This window comes from Gorilla gorilla, chromosome 8 (genome assembly GCF_029281585.2).
Source record: "Gorilla gorilla gorilla isolate KB3781 chromosome 8, NHGRI_mGorGor1-v2.1_pri, whole genome shotgun sequence".
Taxonomy (NCBI): Eukaryota; Metazoa; Chordata; class Mammalia; order Primates; family Hominidae; genus Gorilla; species Gorilla gorilla.
The window spans coordinates 33,541,807-33,564,449 of NC_073232.2; the positions used below are offsets into that span (position 1 = coordinate 33,541,807).

Below are 22,643 nucleotides of genomic sequence, written 5' to 3' on the forward strand. Positions count from 1 at the left end.
TTGTGCAAACACAGGGCATTTTTGGCAGTTGGAGAACAAAGCAATCCAAGGTAAACAGCTGTAGGCTTTGGATTGGCGTGTAACAAATATGCGTGGCCCGCATGTCTTAGAAATGTAATTAAAGGAACGATTTAGTTATAGTCCACTTTTTTGGGGGGATGTGGTTTTGTGGAGTAACATGTCCTACACTGTTCTACCAGAATTTGGAATTTTTCCATGAAGATGTACGGAAATCTGATGTTGAATATGAAAATGGCCCCCAAATGGAATTCCAAAAGGTGAGTTCACCACATCTGGGTTCCAACCAATACCATGCACATTAATTACCTGCCTCTGCAGATCCATTGCTGATTAACGTGTGTGGTTTCCCTCCTCCGTTCTCCCTCTCAGGTTACCACAGGGGCTCTAAGACCTAGTGACCCTCCTAAGTGGGAAAGAGGAATGGAGAATAGTATTTCTGATGCATCAAGAACATCAGAATATAAAACTGAGATCATAATGAAGGAAAATTCCATATCCAATATGAGTTTACTCAGAGACAGTAGAAACTATTCCCAGAAAACTGTGCCTAAGGCCAATTTCAGTTTCTCTGGCATTAGTCCATTAGAAGATGAAATCAACACAGGGTCTAAAATCTCAGGCCTGCAATACTCTATACCTGACACCGAGAACCAGACGCTGAATTACGGAAAGACAAAGGAGACGGAAAAGCAAAATACGGATAAGTGTCACGTTTCCTCTCACACTAGACTAACAGAATCAAGCGTGCATGATTTTAAAACAGAAGATCAAGAGGTTATCACGACAGATTTTGGCCAAGTTGTTCTAAGACCCAAGGGGGCAAGGCATGCTAACGTGAACCCTAATGAGGATGGAGAATCAAGTTCAAGTTCTCCCACTGAAGAAAATGCAGCCACTGACAATATTGCCTTCATGATTACTGAAACCACTGTCCAGGTTCTTTCCAGTGGGGAGGTGCATGATATTGTTAGCCAAAAGGGAGAAGACATACAGACGGTTAATATCGATGCCAGAAAAGAGATGACCCCCCGACAAGAAGGGACTGACAATGAGGAGCCAGTCGTGTGCCTGGACAAGAAACCAGTGATCATCATTTTCGACGAGCCCATGGACATCCGGTCTGCCTATAAGAGACTTTCAACTATCTTTGAGGAATGTGATGAGGAATTAGAGAGAATGATGATGGAGGAAAAGATAGAGGAGGAGGAAGAGGAGGAAAATGGAGATTCTGTAGTCCAGAATAATAACACTTCCCAGATGTCTCAGAAGAAGGTGGCCCCAGGCAATCTTAGAACCGGACAACAGGTGGAAACAAAGTCACAGCCACACTCCCTGGCCACAGAGACCAGAATCCCAGGAGGACAGGAAATGAACAGAACGGAGCTGAACAAGTTCAGCCACGTGGATTCTCCAAATTCGGAATGCAAGGGTGACGACGTGACCGATGACCAGTTTGAAAGCCCCAAGAAAAAGTTTAAATTCAAATTCCCTAAGAAGCAACTCGCCGCTCTCACTCAAGCCATTCGCACCGGAACTAAAACAGGGAAGAAGACTTTGCAGGTGGTAGTCTATGAAGAAGAGGAAGAGGATGGCACCCTGAAACAGCACAAAGAAGCCAAGCGCTTCGAAATCGCTAGGTCTCAATCTGAAGACACCCCTGAAAACATGGTGAGGAGGCAAGAGCAGCCCAGCATCGAGAGTACATCTCCGATTTCAAGAACTGATGAAATTAGAAAAAACACCTACAGAACATTGGATAGCCTGGAGCAGACCATTAAACAGCTCGAAAATACAATCAGTGAAATGAGTCCCAAAGCCCTAGTTGATACCTCATGTTCTTCCAACAGAGATTCTGTTGCAAGTTCATCCCACATAGCCCAAGAGGCCTCTCCCCGACCCTTGCTAGTTCCGGATGAAGGCCCCACTGCCCTAGAGCCCCCTACGTCGATACCTTCAGCTTCACGTAAGGTATCTTGGTCTGCTGGAAAATGAAAAGACCCAGCTGCTTTCCTAAATCTGCCATAATCACCATTAGCGAAAGGTGTCTTGTAACTTAATTGCTTTCTTTCAGGTGGCTTTTTTTTTTTTTTGTCTGTTCGCCATGAAACCGTTCTTTCATACTTTCTCCCTCACCTTCAAAACAACAACAACTAGGTATCTAACAGCTAATCAATTCTGTTTTTGCCTCTGTTGCTGACTGGTGTTGGGTAAACACGAGGCTGCTGGGTCAGCCATGTGCTGTTGAAATGGTTGCTCTGATACTCACATTAAAATCCGTTTGATCAGTAGTGAGCAGTTGATTCTGTTTGATTCTTCTGATTAACCCCAGTTGGTGTCTCCTAGATCTGTCCTGCATGTAGGGCTGTGGCTTCTCACCTTGAGCTTCTCTGCACATCGTGGGGCAGCCTCACAGATGACCTACTCATGCGCTTCTCCTTCTCTTCCCCCTCTCACTGGTCCTTCCCACAGGGCTCCAGCGGGGCCCCACAGACGAGCAGGATGCCTGTCCCCATGAGTGCCAAGAACAGACCCGGAACCCTGGACAAACCCGGCAAGCAGTCCAAACTGCAGGATCCCCGCCAATATCGTCAGGTAGTTTTACCTTAAACCCAATTTTGGATGGACGCTATTTCAGTTAAGCAAGTCACTGACTTAGTTTATACCAAATATTGTGCTTTCTTTGTAAGATAACGGTTTACATAGACATCCTGGATCTGGGGGCATGAAGAAAGTCTAAAAAAACCTTTGTTAAACTTTTTTACCACGCTTTTGCATGCTTGCAATAAAACATCTTTTACTTTGTGACTCCAAACTCCAAATTTTAACTGTTAACACAAGGTGCCAGACCAGGTGGCTTTTCTTTGGTGAATGTAGTGTTTCATCTGAACACCTCGGGAAGCAGAGACAAACCAACCTGTGGTTGAACTGCCCTTAACGTCACCACTACTAACGTCTGTGTTGACTGTATTGCGTTAGAAGCATATTAACGCTCCGTCACAATGCCCGACCCCCACCCCAGTAATTATCCAGACGCATGGCCCACCTGGCACACAGGAAATGGTAGAGCTGGAATGATGGGACTCCTCTCACAAATGTATTCTTCCTTTCCTCCTTTCCTGTCCATCCTTTGCTATGTACATGGGGGGTTTCTACCAGGTCCAGTAGAGCACAACAAGACTTAGCTCAGGCCTTGAACTGTGTTTGGTTGGTTTTCTTTGATTGAATTATTCTCAGAAGGGCTGTGTTGCCAGGCCCTGTGGGTTGATCATGTGACCACCTTTCTGACAAAATGTCTCCCGCCATCTTTATTTGCAGGCTAATGGAAGTGCTAAGAAATCTGGTGGGGACTTTAAGCCTACTTCCCCCTCCTTACCTGCTTCTAAGATTCCAGCCCTTTCTCCCAGCTCTGGGAAAAGCAGTTCTCTGCCCTCTTCTAGTGGTGACAGCTCTAACCTCCCTAATCCACCTGCTACTAAACCATCGATTGCTTCTAACCCTCTCAGCCCCCAAACAGGACCACCTGCTCACTCTGCCTCCCTCATCCCTTCTGTCTCTAATGGCTCTTTGAAGTTTCAGAGCCTCACTCATACAGGTAAAGGTCACCATCTTTCATTCTCACCGCAGAGTCAAAATGGCCGAGCACCCCCTCCTTTGTCATTTTCCTCCTCCCCTCCTTCTCCTGCCTCCTCCGTCTCACTGAATCAAGGTGCCAAGGGCACCAGGACCATCCATACTCCCAGCCTCACCAGCTACAAGGCACAGAATGGAAGTTCAAGCAAAGCCACCCCATCCACAGCAAAAGAAACCTCTTAAAGGTCAAATCCTATTAGGCACAAGTCGGAGTTACATTTAAAAAAAAATTAACAGTCTACAACAACTGTTTTCACAAGAGAATGTAACATATTGCTGTATCGTTTGAGGCTTAATGCTAAATGTGTGCTGAATACTGGATTAATAGATTTCAGTAAAGCTCGTTCGTTTTGTTTGGTTTTCTTTTCACCTAGTTGCTATAGTGTCTACAGTCTATACTCAATACCTATAAAATGCAGTAAGCGTGTGTTACAGAAAGAGGTTCTGGTGGGAGAGAAAGGTGCGTGTGAGACAGGAGAATTGTCTTAAGCATATAAAACATGTATGATTCCAGAATTTTAGTATGTTTTGTATAAAACTATTTTTCATTACGGAGACTAGAAGTGAACAGAGAATTACACCAGTGTGACTATACAAATTGTAAAACAGATACTATAATATTTCCTTTTATTTTAGTGTTATTTAGCTTTATTACAGATTTCTATTTTTGTCAAAACTTCATGGTTCCTTTCAAGATCTTTTTTGCCAAAACATTTTGATACTATAGCATTGTACATTTGAAAGTAGTGTGCTAGACTATAAAACCAATGAACTTCTACATGAGCCCTACAGACAGGCATGTGTAGAAGGCAATTTATCAAACCTATTGCACTGCCATGAAAAGTGTGTATAATAATTTGCTAGCCCAAGCAAGCTAGTTTTCTTTGCTTGCTTCTTTTCTTTCTTTTTTCCTTCCTTTTTTTCTTTTTTTTCTTTTTTAACATGTTGAGATTCTCTAGTTGTTTTCTTTGGCGTATCTAACCCCTTCTTTTGTTTTCTGAGACCTGGTAACCCACGCTCTTGCATTGTGGATTTTAAAATGTACACTCTGTACGGTTCTGTAAACCGAAAAACTTTTGTAAATATATAAATATACATAGACATTAAAATACTGTATGTGACAGCACATAGAGTAGTTTTCCCACACCAAAGTTAATTTTTATGCATGCTTTAAAAGTATATATCGGGACCGGCAGAAATGGAAGTATCCATACATTTTTAAAAAGCAACAAGTTTGCACAGCTAGAGTGTTTTTGTAAATAAATGTATTTGTATAACACAGTCATGTAATATACAGAACTATAAGCAGAGACTTTGCAAAACTAAATAAAGGGCTGCATGCTTATTATTTTTTGTACCTTGTCACTATAACTACTTCCTAGTCAAAGAACAAAATGTAACTGTTACCGAGTTAAATGTTTTTCCGCTTTGACGGATGTAACCACATCCACTCAGAGGACACTTCTTTTCTGAAAGCTCTGGGGTGACTAATGATGAGTTCCTAATAAATTAATTGCAAGTGTGGTGCCTTGGATGTGGCCTGTTGGCTCGCTCTCTTCTCTGTGACTTATCAAGGTGTGGATGACAGAAAGCAAACCTGGATACAGAGTTTCCACCCTCAGTTCCTGGAGGGGCTCTTATTATTTTCTCTCTTTTTAAAAAACTTCCAGTAGAAGTAAAGTGGAAATAAAATGTCTTTATCACTTGGCTTTTTTTCTTTTGAGTCCTCAACTTAAAAAATTATTGTTGGCCTAGAGGGAAATACGCTTACACCATATGTTTTCATTTTTTAAAATGGGAAGAAGCCAGGCACGGTGGCTTATGCTTTGTAATCTCAGCATTTTGGGAGGCTGAGGCAGGAGGATCACTTGAGGCCAGGAGTTCCAGACCAGCCTGCGCAATATAATGAGACCCCATCTCTACCAAAAATACATAAATAAATTTAAGTTAGGTGGGCATGGTGGTGTGTGCCTGTAGTCCCAGCTACTCAGGAGGCTGAGGTAGGAGGATGGCTTGAGCCTGGGAGGTGGAGGCTGCAGTGAGCTATGATCACACCACTGCACTCCATCCCAGATGACAGAGCAAGACCCTGTCTCAAAAAAAAAAAAAAACAAAAAAAGGTGTGGAGGAAGAAAGTTAGTGAAAACAACACCAGGATTATGAATTAACCACAGGAACAATCTCAGGAAACTACTTAGATTTTTCACCTCAGAATGTTTCATTTGGTGATTTCATGTAAAAAGCAAATATTCCTGGAACTCAGTTGTTCAGTGTTTCTGAGTTTCAGGCTTACGTACTTCAGGATGCCTCCGCCAGAAATATTCATATCTCTGCTCATTATGTTAATGGCAGTCCCGTGTTTCAGGTGGCACTTACGAGAGTATTTAGGGTCCAACATTTCAATCATGCCCCATAATCACCTTAATGACATTATATTCATTTATATATAAATATATCTCATAGCTAATTCATGCCAATTTATTTGCTTCTGTTTATGGACAAGCTGAAAATTCTTTATAAGCAGCAAAACAGCAGATGGTGGGCTCACTTTTTCAGTTTAGCTTCAGACTTCCCAGAGAGCTCTGGCAAGGTCACAGAGGTGATGGTAGTTTCAGCCAATGTCGTGAAGGATGGGACATGTTCACCAGGTAAGGGAAAACTCCACACAGTCCCATCCACTGCCCTGAGATCTGACCCAGTGCTGCCTGCCTCTTCAGGAAACTGGAGGAGAAACTACCATGATTGGAGAAACCGGAGTCAGATGTTGCAAAGACTTCCTATCACAGCGCAGACCCAGGAGGTGCCTGTCTAAATTAGTGCAATATAGCTCCTGCCTTGGTACCCATTTTTAGGCCTGACCTAAGTTTTTATTGAGATGGAGTCTCGCTCTGTCACCCAGGCTGGAGTGCAGTGGCACGATCAAGGCTCACTGCAACCTCTGCCTCCTGGGTTCAAGCAATTCTCCTGCCTCAGCCTCCTGAGTAGCTGGGATTACAGGCGCCCGCTACCACACCCGGCTAATTTTTTGTATTTTTAGTAGAGACGGGGTTTCACCATGTTAGCCAGGATGGTCTCAATCTCCTGACCTCGTGATCCACCTGCCTCGGCCTCCCAAAGTGCTAGGATTACAGGCATGAGCCACCGCGCCCAGCCAACCTAGTTGTTTGAAACCTTGTTGTACCCTGCCCTCGATGGCCTCATTAAAACTTCGCCTCCCAGTGTGGTTGTTTGAAAAATACAGCCCAGGCTCCTTCCTCATCCCACCAACTGAAAACCCAACATGCCCCACACCTGCGGGCCCGTGGTAAAACCTGATGATTAACACCAGAGTCGTGTCAATAAGTTTCCCCTGCGCACGTGTTTTCTTGAAACTAACCAATCCACGACCCCCATGGGAAAGCCTAAGGGGTAACGCCCCTGGACCCTGATAGAAGCACAGCCCCTCAGGCTTGCTCACTCTCACTCTCTCTCCACCTCTTGGTTGAGCTCTGCTGTCACTGCCTCCAGACCTCTCATGAAGGCCCCGCCACCACCCTCTCTGGAATCTGTAAGTAAGATATTTCCTCTGTTTGGTGCATTTTTGGTTTCACCTCCTCATTGTGCCTTAGCTGACCGACACAACCAAACCTAACTGCACCCCACCCCATCAGGGCTTCCCTAAAGAGGGGCTATCTCGGCTTATGGCCACTCTCGACAGGGAAACCTCAAGACCAAGTTAGAAACTGTAACAATAAAAACTCACGACAGCACCTCGGTTCTTTGAATATCTATAGTAAATGATGTTGGGCAGGATGAGCTGAGCTCTTGGGTTTTCAGATTTTGCTAAACTACACTTAACAGACACTCAGTTAAGACAGACTCTCACTTTTAAGAGACAAGGTCTTGCTCTGTCCCCCCGCCCCAGGCTGGAGTGCAGTGGTACAATCATACCTCGCTGCAGCCTCAAACTTCGGGGCTCAAGTGATTCCCTTGCCTCGGCCTCTGGAGTAGCTGGGATTATAAGCATGCACCACCACACCTGCCTGTCTTTTAAGTTCACCATTCAGTTATTCACTGTATCTAAAAAGATTCTTAGAAATAAACCATGTGGCTTCTCAGGTTTATTCAACAATCAGTCCATCCAGCCCTCACCGAGCATCTGCTGCACATAGGATGGGATGAGGAAGGCATCTGGCCCACGGCATCAGTGCTGCTTTCTGGTTGTGCCACCTTGGGCGTGTTTTGGCTTCTTCACCTGTTCATGGAGAATAATAGCGCCTACTAAAAAGGATCATTGGGAGGGTTAAATACGATGTATACAAAATTCTGAAGACTGAGTCAAACATACGGAGCACTCAAAAGTTAATGAGGGCCGGGCGAGTGACTCACGCCTATAATCCCAGCACTTTGGGAGGCCGAGGCGGGTGGATCACCTGAGGTCAGGAGTTCAAGACTAGCCTGGCCAACATGGTGAAACCCCTTCTCTATTAAAATACAAAAAAAGTAACTGAGCTTGGAATACCCAGCTATTCAGGAGGCTGAGGCAGGAGAATCGCTTGAACCCGGGAGGCTGAGGTTACAGTGAGCCGAGGTTGTGCCACTGCACTCCAGCCTGGGCAACAAGTAAGACTTTGTCTAAAAAACAAAAAAAGTTAATGATGATGATTATTACTGCTGTGGTGACAGCTGGGACACAGTTCTGCCCTTGAGAGGCATCAGTCTAGTTGGGGAAAGCGTGGCACATACCGGGGAGATGAAGTCACAGTTGATGCAGGTGGGGGAGTGCGAGCAGTCCTGGCAGTTGGCTACAGGAGTGCAGAGCAACGGGCTTGTCTGGTGCTTCACAGAGGTGGTGGCACCTGGCACTGACAGGTATAATACAGAACTTATAATAGCGTTGCAGCATTTTAAAAGAAGCTGGTTTTCTTTTAATGCTACTTGTGACTGGATTTTTTTCCAAAATAAAATAGACATTTACACAGATGGAGAAAAGCCAAGGCCCTGGGAATCATGGCTCAGAATTGTGGTTCTTTTGTGAAGTCACATTTGCAGGCTTGGGAGAAGGTGCTCCCGGGTCACCCCAACCCATATTCCCCAGATGATGCTCATTCCTGGGCTTGAGTGCAAGGGGCCAGACCCATGGGGTAAGAGGGACACATCCACTGGGTGCTGAGAGCAGGTCTGGCCACTCCCCTCCCCGCAGGCCACATGTAAAACATAAACCTGGGCCTCTTCCTGAATGCCCCACCTTGTAATTCTAGCTAAGGTCCTCCCCACCTCCAAGGCTCAGTAAATGCAAAGGCATTTCAGAGCAAGCAGGAAATTTTTTGGAGGAAGTAGAGGAATGACAGCTGCTTCAACTGAAAATTCAAAAGGAAATTTTGCAAAAGAGGCCAGGTGACATTGTCCAGGAAAACATACCCCTGGCATTGGGCAACCACTCATTCCTTGATCTATGCTCCTAAGAAGGTAATGTCCGAAAGAATAACCCGAAAAGCACCTCTGAGAAGAGAGTCCCAGGCCCTCCCAAGGTGCATGTCCATCTAGCTCCAAGTCAGGTGCCCACCTTAGAAGCAAATGTTCGCCCTGATGGAACGAGGAAGGTTAAGTTATGCTCACCACTCTCTGCCAAGAAGGCAGGAGAGCTTACAGTGCATGCCTTCAATTTGCACAAAATGCTTAATATTTTAATTGCCCAACGTATTGGGTGGTCCTTAATCCTTGTGTCTGTGAACACATCAGCAATAACTGCCATCTGTTGCCTATTATGGGCCACGTAGAATGCTAAGGTGTTTTGAATCTATTGTCTTTTAATCCTCACAAACACTGAAAAAGTTCCTGTCATTTATCCCTCGCCACTTCACTGCAGGACACTGAGAACAGGCAAGAGGTGACAAGTGCAGTATGCACCTCTGGGCACTCGCCATCCTGCTTGCGGTGGGGGCTGCTCAGGTTGCCCCTTTGAAAGAAGGTGGCTTTAAGGGGAGGTTTTTCATTCCTGGATCAGACGAATGAGCACAATGCAGAAAATTATCCATTTGTGGGATTATTAGATGGCAAATTTTGGTTGCCTCACCTTCAAAAGATGCGTAGGTAGAGACCCCTTCCACTTAAAGGGCTAATGTTCTCATCTAGTAGTATTGTTGGAAAGGCGGTGAATCTGGATTGGAACCTGGGATAGGGACTCCTCTTCCCCTAAGCCCCAGGTGGTCAACTACAACTCTAGGGCCCTGAGCTGGGACTGCAGGGAAGGCTTCACCTGCCAGAAAGACCACACCCCAGACAAGTCAAGCCCAGCCTAGGTCCTACCCGTACCAGGCCCCACCTCCTCCTGGCCTTGCCACACCCCTCCAGGTACTGCCTCATCCTGCCTCAGCTAAGCCACGCCCCACCTTTCTGGTCACACCCCTCGAGGCCTCACCACGCCCCTCCTGCTGGTGCCTTCGGGAACTTCAGCTGCTGGAGACCAGGGTAAGCGGCCCCCAAGTGCCTCCTAAAAGGGTTTTCTCAAAGTTCGGCTTCTCGGCAGGGACTTGTGAGTAGGCACTTCAGCCTCTCAGAGTGATCCTTTGAAATTCAAGGATAAGTCTCAATTCCAATGGATCCAAGCCCCCTTTTAGTTACAAATGTTTTGTACGAGATGAAATTCCTTATGACATCTCCTACCTACTCGCCTTGTTTCAAAAATAAAATACAATGTCCTAGTGGCACTATAACAAAGGTATAATTATTTCCGTGCCATGCACGCACGCATCAGCAGAATTCACATTCAGAGACAAGTCGTACCGGGGACTCGAACGCTGTGAATGGCTGGTAATGTGACTTTTCCCAAATAGCGAATGACTTGGTTGAAAGCTTTGAACAAAGCAGAATACGACTCTCCCTCACTTTACACGTTCCTGAAAAATTTTATTGCACATTTTGAGGCTGCAAAAGTGTTTAAATATAAAATAAAATTGGTCTCTACACTCGGATCATTATAAGCAGGGTTTTTCCTTACGCATATGTCCAGTGGGACGTGACCAGGTCGTGCTGGGGGTGGGGGACAGTTTTTCCTGGGCAGCTGACTGTAGGACATCCCGATTCAGCATCCCTGACCCCTACACCCTAAATGCCAGTTTTGCCTCTAACATTGGGACAACCAGAAAACTCTCCACAAATACCCAAAACTGCCTTTCAAGGGTGGCATTGCTGTGACTCAGAACCACTGGCACAGAGTAATGAACAGGGGCCTCATTGTTGAGTCGGGACAAACCCTGAGGGCATAAGGACCCAACAGGGAATCTCCAAAGTACCCAGCCCAGTGACCCCTCCCTGTGTAAGAACAGCCCTTAGGTACACATGGAGAGCCGGGGGTGCCTCAGTGACCTGCCACTCCCGGGGGATTTTCAGGAAGCCCATACTGGTATTAGCATTTCTGTTCTTTTCCTTCATGCCTGGAAGACCAAATGGTTAACCAGGAAAGGGCCAGGCGAGGTGGCTCACGCCTGTAATCCCAGCACTTTGGGCGGCTGAGGCAGGTGGATCACCTGAGGTCAGGAGTTCGAGACCAGGCTGCCCAACATGGCAAAGCCCCATCTCTACTGAAAATACAAAAATTATCTGGGTGTGGTGCTGCATTCCTGTAGTCCCAACTACTTGGGAGGCTGAGGTAGGAGACTCACTTGAACCAGGGAGGTGGGGGTTACAGTGAGCCAAGATCATGCCACTGCATTACAGCCTGGGTGATAGAGAAAGACTCTGTCTCAATTAAAAACAAACAAAAAACAACATGAAAGGAATCCAATCTCTAAGCAATTGGCAGGAGGGAAAGAAGAGAACATCTTGGAACGATGAGTGGGAATGGATGTCTTAGGGTAGAGTGCTGGAGCCCTGGGCTTAGCAAGATGGAACTTGGTAGCAGGAACTTAGAACCAGGGCCCTAGCCTGCCACAGACACCATCTCCTTTCTGACTTAAACATGAACACCTTGGGAACAGGTGATCAGTGGGGGACACCCCTGCAGGGGAGGAACCCAAGAAAGCTGGACCCTGTACTGGGGATAGGCTCGGCTGCTGTTCCAGCTTCTCAAACCCGTCTGCACAATGCAATCCTTGAAAAAGCTTTCAAAATGCTGCCGCCTGGGCCCTGCCCACAGATTCGCATTCAAGTGCTCAGAGGTGCTGCCTCAACAAACGGAGGCTTTTAAAATACCCCCAGGTGATTCTAATGGGAAGCCAAGGCTGAGAACCGCAGTGTCAATCTAGAAAGGTGGAGGCCCAGGCGTAGTGAGAAGATGCTGTTCCTTAAAAATAAAGGTGACTGTTACCAACTACAGGAGATCCGTGCCTGAAAAAGTACAGCTCAGCCACCACTTCTGGATTTTTTTTAAAAACTTTCCAACTGTTTTTAAAATAAATAGTTGAAATGTATGGACTTAATTTTTGTCCTCTAGGTAGTGTCAGTTGGGGCATTTTAGAGTTTGGCTTTGCGTTTTGATACTTCCAAACTGCAGGGACCTTCCAGTGTTGGCTAAGTCTGGAGCTTGTTTTATTTGCCAGGAGCTAATGTGTATACGAGTGCCCTTGAACTTGGAGTAATTTAGGGATTAGATTTCAGGAAAGTACAGACATAGCCCTTTCCTTAGCCTCTGGAAATTCTAGTAGTCCCAAAAATGGTTCTTAATACTTGGCTGAATGAGACATTTCATGCACATTTGTTACAGAGGTTCTATTAATAATGCATATCGTTTTAGTGATGTATTTCAAATGTTCCTCCAGGCTTCTATTGGACGTAGTGTCAATAGGTAAAGCCAAAAATTAGAAGTGCAGAGCCACTCCTTGAAGGAGAGAGATGCCGGGAGGGTGGCTCATGCAGCTGTGATTTGGGATCTGAGGATAGGGCAGGAGAGTGAGGAAACGGATACTCGTGGTCCCAGCAGAGGAACCCTGGGCAGGAGAGAGCCCATCCCAGACTTCAGCCTTGTGAGGCAAGACCCCGGAGGGTGGCATGGAGGTTCCCTGCCCATCAGGTTAAAAACATAAGCAGCACCAGGCCCAAAACAACAGGTCCCCTCTCCTCTCCAATTGCCCTCAGTGTGTCCCTCACGGCTCAGAGGTTTTGCACGTTCAGTGAGACCCTCCCCAAAACCACCAACATCCACCCCGCGCGTAATCCTGCCCATCAGCATGTAGACAGGTTGCTTCTGCTGCTTCACCACCCTCAGCCCTTCCTCAGTTTCTCTATGTTGTATGCATGCCTGGTCTTTACCCCCTGCTTCTCCCACTTCTCCTGGTTCTTGAATCACCGTGAAACGATTACCTCTAGTGTTACTTACATCTCCGTATCTCCATACCTAGGACACACTTTTATTCCTTGTCTTTGGCTTTATTTAAAGCCTTTACCTACAAGTATTCTATGTGAAACAAATGAGATGAAAGCCGCTTTCTATGGATGAAGGACAGTAGGGACCAACCTTGTGTCACTACCAGTCAACACCTCTGCCAGGCAACAGGAACACAGATGATCCCCAACGTTGGGAAGCGACAGTTGAGCCGTCCTGTCTGCAGAAGACATTAAGTCCTTCTCTGCAGCATGTTGATTGGATCACACTTTGTTTGAGCCAGCATTAAAAGTGGTATCCAGGACTGCTCCTTAAAGAGATTGGATCTAAGATAGTACATTAGACCGATTTAGGATTGCAGATGGATTAGAGACTGTATTAGTCCATTCTGGAATTGCTAAAGAACTACCTGAGACTGGGTAGTTTACAAAGAAAAGGTTTCACTGACTCGCAGTTCCACAGGCTGTACAGGAGGCATGGCTAGGGAGGCCTCAGGAAACTTACAATTATGGCAGAAGGCGAAGGGGAAGCAGGCACGTCATATGTGGCGGGAGCAGGAAGAAGAGAAAGCAAAGGGAGAAGTGCTACACACTTTTAAGCAACTAAATCTTGTGAGAATCCTATCATGAGACAGCACTGGGGGGTGGCACTAAACGATTAGAAACCACCCCTGTGATCCAATCACCTCCCACAAGGCCCACCTCTGACATTGGGGATTACAATTCAACATGAGATTTGGGTGGGGACACAGAGCCAAACCATATCGGAGACCTAAGATTTCTTAGATCTGTAAGGAAGCCAGAATTTGTCTTTGACCTGTTTGGTCTCCTCCCTTGAGTGTTATCCCCTTTGTGGTTTTGCGCTCATCTGACCACACACACCAGGGTCTGAGTCTGGGGCCTCAGCCGCCTCCTTCCTCATATCCCTGGTGTCCTCTGGGCTGGAAAAGGAGGTCTCTACTCCTTTCTGAGAAGTGCTTTTTTTCACCTGACATCAACTCTAGGAAGCTAAGCCAAGAAGGCTTAGCTGTTTGATTCTCAAACAGTTGGCTAACTTACTTGGAAATGGAGTCAGGGAAGAAGATGTTCAGGAATAACTAGATCATTGTACAGTGATTGCAGCTGCACATTCTTCAGTCTCACAAAAGAATAGAATCCATTGCACAGCAGAAGTTGCCCTGCCAGGCCTAGCACACTTTCCCCCTCCTGCAAAAAGAATGTCCGCTCACCGAGTGACTCCAGAGAAAGGGGCCCTGACCTCCTCCTGCCCCTTCTGTCTAAAATCCCTCAAAGCAGACACTCCCAAGGCCAAGCGCGGCATCCCTGCCCCATGGAATCTGGCGTCTCCCTATCTTTCAGTGGGTGTCTCGCCCACCTACCCGCGGCTCCCTCTGGCCCAGCCAGCCTGTTCTTTGGTCTGCTCCTCCTCAAGCCCCAGCCACAAGCTGCTTCCTGTGCCTGGAATGTTCACCCCACCTCCTCCTCATCCTGATCTCAGCTCACACGCTGCTCACTCCAGGAAACCTGGATCTCACCCTCTATGAGTTCACCCTCCTTCACAGCACTTAGTGGAAACTAAAGCAGACAGTGGGGGTGAGTGGTGGTCAGTAAATTATTAAGTGCAGGAATCAATGTCTGTATTACACACAGAGGACCCCAAGGCAGGACCTGCCAAAAATCAGGTAGGTTCATATTCTTCTGTGGGGTGCAGGCTGGAGGACGAGGTATGAGGGGCACGTAGTTCCTACTGTTCACGCCATCCACATTTAACACTCTTGAAGACTTGAGATTGAAGACTCCTTTAAGAGGCTACATCTCAGGAAAATACTGTTCACCTGCTGCCATCTGGTGGTCATCTGGAACTTGTGCACCTCGTTGAATTTCTCAACTTTATCTCAGTTTTTGCTGCAGCTATATTATATAGTTTCAAATAGCTAGAAGGAGGATTCTTTTTTTCCTGAGATGGAGTCTTGCTCTGTCGCCCAGGCTGGAGTGCGCTGGCATGATCTCAGCTCACTGCAACCTATGCCGTCCGAGTTCAAGTGATTCTCCTGCCTCAGCCTCCCGAATAGCTGGGATTACAGGCGCCCACCACCACGCCAGGCTAATTTTTGTATTTTTAGTAAAGAGGGTGTTTCACCATGTTGGCCAGGCTGGTCTGGAACTTCTGACCTCGTGATCCGCCCACCTCGGCCTCCCAAAGTGCTGGGATTACAGGCGTGAGCCACCGCGCCTGGCCAGAAGGAGGATATTGAACGTTCCTAACACAAACGAGAAATGTTGAAGATGATGGATATGTTAATTACCTGGATCTGATCATTATACCATATATATATATATATATATATATATATATATATATATATATATATACACACACACATAGGGATGGTTTATATATATATACATAAGGATGGTATACCATATACCATATATATACATATATACATATATACACATATATACATATATACACATATATACATATATATACATGGTATACCATATACCACATATATACATAGGGATGGTATACCATATACCATATATGTATACACACACACATAGGGATGGTTTGATATATATATGTATATATCAAACCATCCCTATGTACCCCATGAGTATATATAATTATTTACCAATTAAAAGTTTTTAAATGTAAATGTACCAGCCATATGCAGCTGTAGCCCCGAATGAAAACGTGAGGCAGTTGGCATTTGTCCTCAGCTTGGGGCTTCTTTTCAGAACTCCTCTGTGCCTTCCATCGTTTCTGTCTTTGGGGGAAGTGATAAACTGAGATACCAGAAAACTGATGTTCCTTTCCAAGCATGTTAGGGCAATAGGAAGACGGCAACAATTTAATCAAAGGATCAAGTGTCCAGTGGTGGAATGCCAAGTGTGAGAGGGCAGATCCAAAGTAGAATTTTCTGGGAATTCAAACTCCATGGGGCAGGAATGGGAATCCCCGGGAGGCGGTCTGCTGACCATGAGTTTGCTGTTCTTTCATTTCCACATTTTGAAATTTCTGGAGGAAGTCTTGCTGTCCACCACAGGGCTGAAGGAGCTAGAAGCTGTAAGCGTGTGGATTAAAAAGTATGTGGATTAAAAAGCACTATTTGGGAGGCCAAGGCAGGAGGATCACTTGAGCACAGGAATACGAGACCAGCCTGAACAACGTAGCGAGACATTGTCTCTATAAAAAAAAAAAAATGGTGGTGTGTGCCTGCAGTCCCAATTACTCAGGAGGCTGAGGCTGGAGGATCACTTGAGCCCAGAAAGTGGAGGCTGTGGTGAGCCCTGATCGCACCATTGCACGCCAGCCTGGGCAACAGAGTGAGACCCTGTCTCTAAAGGAAAAAAATGTATGAACTGGGGAAGGTCCTTACTCAGGTAAGCTAACCAAAGCAATGGTTCAATTCAGAAAAGGTAGTTAGGAGCAGATGATGGTGTATTTTATCAAAATCTGAACAAACATCGGCAGGCAGAACCTACTGGGCGTGTTCCATCTCTTAGCTTGCACATTATGTTTCTAGTTGAGCACCTATGACTGCATTAAATTCTGAGCAGCAGCTGCCCATGGTTCACTTGATAAAGGCTGTCATCAAAAGCCCCTGAGCCTCTTCCACCTGTGCAAAAGCTAAGCCATGTAGCCACTGTTCTATACTTGTGCAATTGCTATTTTGGACTCAGACAAATTTATGTACATATCCCTGTCCCTGTCACATTTCCACCTGTTTGATTCAACCAACTATTCCATGTGCATTTAAATAAAATCCAAAATTTTTCTAGGGCCTGCAGGCTCTGTCAACATCTCCAACTTCACCTGCTATTCCACAGTAACGTTTTGCCTGATGAATAAGCAAAGACATTACCTGTGGATCAGTAACTCTCAGCTTGTGGGTAACCCTTATTCTCTCCCAACGCCATAGGACGGTTGGGGGAGCTATGTAGAATTTTCTTTCATCTCTTTTTTTTTAGAGACAGGGTCTTGTTCTATCACCCAGGCTGGAGTGCAGTAGAATGACCATAGCTTACTGCAGCCTCAAACTCCTGGACTCAAGTGATCTTCTTTCCTCAGCCTCCCAAGTAGCTGGGACTATACAGGCACACTAAGTTTGATTATTATTGTTTGTAGAGACAGGGTCTCACTGTATTTCCCAGGCTGGTCTTGGATTCCTGGGGTCAAGGAGTCTTCCCTCCTCAGCCTCCCAAAGTGCTGGGATTACAGATATGAGCCAACTCATGCAGCCCTGGAATTTTCATCTCTAACAGAGAGTCACATGCTACCAAAGAAGGTAGCTCTGCTTGGGGGTCTGTTTGAATTTCTACTGTCAGTTCTTCCCAAGTCCAGGCTCTCAGACATTGGCACTATGTGAAGGCCTGGGCCTGGGGTGGTGGCATTTTGGATGGGCTCTGAGTTCTCTGCGGCCTCTGTTGATTTCCCCTGGCAGAACTGATGCCTTAAACTTCTGGAGACCACAGCTCTACCTTGGAGGTTCTTAACCTGATGTGATTTTGCACCCCCCACCAACCCCCAGGGGACATTTTGACAGTGTCTGAGATGTTTTTGGTTCTCGCAGCTAGGGTGATGATGTGCTACCAGTATCTAGTCCGTAGAGCCAGAGGTGCTGCAAGGCAGCCCCCCACGCCTACAATAGGGAATGATCTGGCTCAATGTATCAGGTGTGCCCAGGCTGAACAGCTCTGCCTTAATTCCACACCTTATTTGTTGGGTGTTTATATCTCTTTCACTCAGATCCCTGTGAGGACAGGGATGGGGTTTGACCACTTCTGTTCTTGGCCCATGGAAGATGCCAGTGAGTGAGTAGGTGGTGTCATGTTTTATACTCAAAAGCCATTCTCTTTTAAATAAATCCTACACAGGCAGCTGACTCTGACATAGGGTGACCTCAGTTGGGGAAAAAGGAAATGGAGCATCCCATTCCTCATTTGCAAGTGGCCACCTTTCTCTCTTTTCCCTCCCTCTTTTCCTCCCTCTTTTCCCTTCCTCTTTTCCGCTCCCGTGTTTCGCCTCTGCAAACTTTTGCCCTTCCATGTTTGTTTTAATATAAGTTGCCCTGTCACAAGCAGGGTCAAAATTTCAGCCATCACAGGGTGCAGAGTCCTGTGCTCACATCTCAGTACTCAGAATGGGAATAGGAGGCAAACCCATGGCTCTTCACTGTAGCCACTATGAGAATTAACTGTGGGCTTTAAAAGCTCATCAGCCCGTGGTTAGAAGTTGCCCAGGATTCTGAAGCTCAGCTGGGATGGGGAGCTGTTGGGGTGACAAGGGGCTGCTCTGCACACCTCTGCCTGGCTTTGCTGTGGGACAACAGCATCAGGCTGGAACAAGTGGCCCGAGGAAAGAGGTCTCAAACCTACCAGTATCATGGCCCCTTGGAGAATCAACTGAAAGCAATGGGCCCTTTCCTGAGGCCTGTTCACAGTTTTGACCATATTCCAGCTCCCTGAGCTAAGAATCCCTGATTTTTGTTTTTAAGTTGCCCCCCAAATTTGTGAGTAGATGGCATCAGGGGAGACAGTGGAGAACCAGTAGCTTGCCTCCTCCTGCATCCCCAGAAGAGCTCCTGCCTGCTGTGTGCTCATGTCTCTTCCTTCCCACCACCTATTAGTGTGCACTGATCTTGGAAGAAAATCAGGGCAGCCCTCAGCCTCCCCACTGGTTGCTTTATCTTAGCAGGATCAGGATTACTAGTTCCAAGACGACCCAGATGATAAGTTACTGTGAAGACAGACTTCCATATGACTGACTTAGTTGTATTTTTTTATTTTTTTTTAAATACTCCATGGTTACTTTGATTAGAAGGAATATCTTCTGTGTATCCTAGGTCCCAAACATGCATAAGTCAGTTTTCTCATGTGCAAATATATCTTTCAGGTTATTTACCTGTTTTTAAAGAATGACAGTTGCTGTGGACAAAATGTTTGTCTCCCTCAACTTCTTAGGTTGAAATCCAAACTCTCAATGTGATGGTATTAGGAGATGGGGCCTTTAGGGGTAATTAGGTCATGAGGGAGGAGCTCTCAGGTGTGGGATTAGCCTTTATGAACATGATAATGAGCATTCCCTTGCCACCTCTACCATGTGAGGACACAGTGAGAAGACAAACATGTATGAACCAGGAAGTAGGCCCCCACCAGACAAGAAATCTGCCAGCACAAGCCTCAGTGTCTTGATTCTGGATTTTTAGTTTCCAGAACGGTGAGAAATAAATCTTTCTGTTGTTTATGAGCCACCCAGGTATTATGTTACAGCAGCCCCAACAGACTAAGACAACATTGCATGGATGCCAAGTGCTTTGTAAATTCCAGAATCCCACAAGGTACATTGTTGTTTTTAATTAACATGAATCAGTTCCGTAGTCCAGTTTCTATAAAGTATAACATACATAAAAGTACACAAACTAGAAGTTTACAACTCAGTTTTTACAAAGTATACATATCCGGTGTACCTCCCACACGACATCAAGAAATAGAAAGTTACCAAAACCCTCAGGCCTCCTCTGAGATGCTTCACAAAGTAACTGTGATTTCCTTGTTACTGAGTCTATAACCATATATTAGTTTGACTTGTTTTCTACCATAATTAAGTGCATTCTTGTGTTTTGCTTATTTCATCTAATTGCGATTCTGAGATCAACATCCAAGGTGTTGGTTGTATCGATAGTTTGTTACTTCTCATTGTTGTACAGCATTTCATTGTATGAAGATACCATCATTAATCTATTTTATTGCTAATAAGACCTTGGTTTGCTTCTAGTTTGGCACTATTACTAACTTCTTTGAACAGTATTGTATATATTTTTGGTGCACATATGGTTGCATTTTTGCTGGGCCTATCATTAGGAGAGGAATTGCCAGACCATAGAATTTCCCAAAAAAGCAGCACCAATTTTTACTCCAGTATATGAGAGTTCAAATTGCTCCACTTCCAAGCATTCAGTATCATCAGTATTTAATTTTAGCTACTCGGGTAGCTGTGTGAGTACTACTCATTGTAGGTTTTTGGTTTGTTTGCTTCCTTGTTTACTTTTAAAAAAATTACTTTGGTTATCTGTTGCTGTGAAACAAATTACTGCAAACTTAGTGGCTTAAAACAACACAGTTTATGTGGGTTAGGAATCCAGATAAGTTTAGCAGGGTTATCTGCTTTAAAAATCTGCCAAAAAAGGTTTTAGTTGGGACTGGGGTCTCTCCTGGAATCTAGACTGGGGTACGATCTGCTTCCAAGCTCAAGTGGTTGATAGCAGGGGTTCTGTTCGTTGTAGGCTGTTGGCCAGAGACCATCTTCAGTTCCTTTCCCCATGGGTCTCCCCAGTATAGCACTTGGCATCATCAAAGCCAGCAGGGCATAGAGTGAGCTAGCAAGAGGGAACTTACAAACTTGGAACTGAGATCCCCTTAACATCAAGGTAGTGTGTTGATTAGAAACAAGTTTCTCAAGAAGAGAGGGTTACTCGAGGCTGCCATTGCCAGTAGGCAGGATCACTGCAGGGACATCTTAAACTTTGCTCACTACATTGAATAAAATCAATATACAACAAACTGCACACATTTATAGGGTATGATTTCCTAAGTTTTGATACCCGCAAAAGTATCATGACAATAAAGGTGGCAAACATATTCCTCACTCCCAAAATTTCTCTCATGTTCCTTTCTAATCCCTCCTCCCCACCCTTCTCCATCCCCCCTTTCCCAAACACTGATCTGCTTTTTGTAACTATGCACCAGTTTGAGTGTTCCAGAATTTTAAATGAATGGAATATTAGACCCTGTATTTATTTGTTGGCTTCTTTCGCTTTATTTTGAAATTCATCCGTGTTATATAAATAGTTCATTTCTTTTTATGACTAAGTAGTAGTTCATGGCAGAGACATACCATAATTTGTCTATCCATTTACTTGTTGATAAACGTGGATTATTTCAGGGTTTTGGTTATGACAAAAGTACTATGAACATTCGTGGAGTAGTCTTTGCATGGACGTATGCTTTCATTCCTCTTGGGCAAATATTTAGGAATGACATGCCTGGATCGTAAGGGAACTCTGTTTAGTATTTTGAGGAGCTACCGGATTACTTTCCAAAGTTGTTGTATTAAATACATTTTACATTCCCATCATCAGTCTGGGAGTTCCTATTTCTCTGCAACCTCATCAACACTTGATATGGTCAGTCTTCGAATCTTAGCCATTCTAGAGTGAGTGATTAGTGATTCAATCTCACTTTGATATTCATATTTCCTAAATTACTAGTGATTAGAGCCTCTCTCTGGTGCTTATTTGCCACCCGTATATTTTCCTTGCTAAGATGTCTGTTAAAATCACTGATGTTCTTTTATTGAGTTTTTCATTTTATTATTGAGCTTTAAATTTTATTTATATATGTTCATTTATTTGTATCAGATATAAGCTTTGAAAATATTTTCTCCCAGTTTTCCGTCATTTTATTGTTATTATTATTTTTTAGACACAGTCTCACTCTGTTGCCCAGGCTGGAGTACAGTGGCACAATCTCAACTCACTGCAACCTTCACCTCCTGGGTTCAAGCAATTCTTGTGCCTCAGCCTCCTGAGTAGCTGGGACTACAGGCACGCACCACCACGCCCAGCTAATTTTTGTATGTTTAGTAGAGACGGAGTTTCGCCATGTTGGCCAGGCTGGTCTTGAACTCCTGGCCTCAAATGATCCTCCTGCCTCAGCCTCCCAAAGTGCTGGGATTACAGGCATGAGTCACCATACCCAGCACTCCATTCTTTTAATATTGTCTTTTGAAGGATAGGAGTTCTAATTTTTAATCAAGTTCAATTTATCAATTCTTTTATACATTGTGTTTTTGATGTCAGAAGAAATGATTAATTCCTAATCAAAATTAATTATGCCTATATTTTCTTCTGTGAGATTTGTAGTTTTAGGTTTTACATTTATGTCTATGATCAATTCTGCATTTTTTTAATACAGTGTGAGGTATGAATGAAAGTCCATTTTTTGCACGTGGATATCCAATTGTTTCAGGATTGTTTGTTGAAAAGGCTGTCTTTTCTCCATAGAATTGCCTTTGGTCTTTGTCACATCAATTGAAGATAGATCTGTGGTTCTATCCTGGATTTCTTTCTGTCTCATTGCTCTATTTGTCTATCTTTACATCAGTGCCACACTCTTGTTTCCTGTAGCTTTGTAATAAAAGTTGTTTTGGCAATTCTAGGTCTTTTGAATCTCAATATGAATTTTTAGAATTTGTCAGTTTATCTGATAGTCTGCTGGGATTTTTATCAGGATTATGTTGAATCTATAGATGAGTTTGGGGTGAGTTGACATCTTAACCTCTTAGGTCTCTTGACTCATAAACGAGATGTGTATCTCTCCATTTATTTAGATGCTCTTTAATTTCTCTTAGCAATGTTTTCCTAGTTTTTAGTGTACAAGACTTTCATAGTTTCCATCAGATTTATCCCTAAGTATTTAATATGTACTGATGCTGTTGTAAATGATATTTCTAAAAGTTCAGCTAATTTTTAATTGTATTTAGAAATACAATCTATGGCTGGGCACAGTGGCTCACGCCTGTAATCCCAGCACTTTGGGAGGCTGAAGTGGGCAGACCATTTGAGGTCAGGAGTTCAAGACCAGCCTGGCAAACATGGTGACACCCCGTCTCTACTAAAAATACA

General features: G+C 44.7%; 1 protein-coding gene across 21 annotated transcripts in view; it reads left to right on the forward strand.

Annotated features, from left to right (window-relative positions):
- KIAA1217 (KIAA1217 ortholog) overlaps positions 1 to 5,354 on the forward strand; it is a 342,128-nt gene extending 336,774 nt beyond the window's left edge. For 13 of the 21 annotated variants that reach the window (XM_004049166.5, XM_055351996.2, XM_055351994.2 and 10 more), the window contains 4 exons: positions 201 to 278; positions 391 to 1,989; positions 2,491 to 2,613; positions 3,337 to 5,354. In XM_004049166.5, the coding sequence (XP_004049214.2) occupies positions 201 to 278; positions 391 to 1,989; positions 2,491 to 2,613; positions 3,337 to 3,834 (2,298 nt within the window). In that variant the 3' untranslated portion in view covers positions 3,835 to 5,354. Of the gene's footprint in view, positions 1 to 200; positions 279 to 390; positions 1,990 to 2,490 lie in introns of all 21 variants that reach the window. The other 8 variants (XM_055352009.2, XM_055352011.2, XM_004049168.5 and 5 more) reach the window with 5 other exon arrangements.
- Positions 5,355 to 22,643: the final 17,289 nt, after the last annotated feature.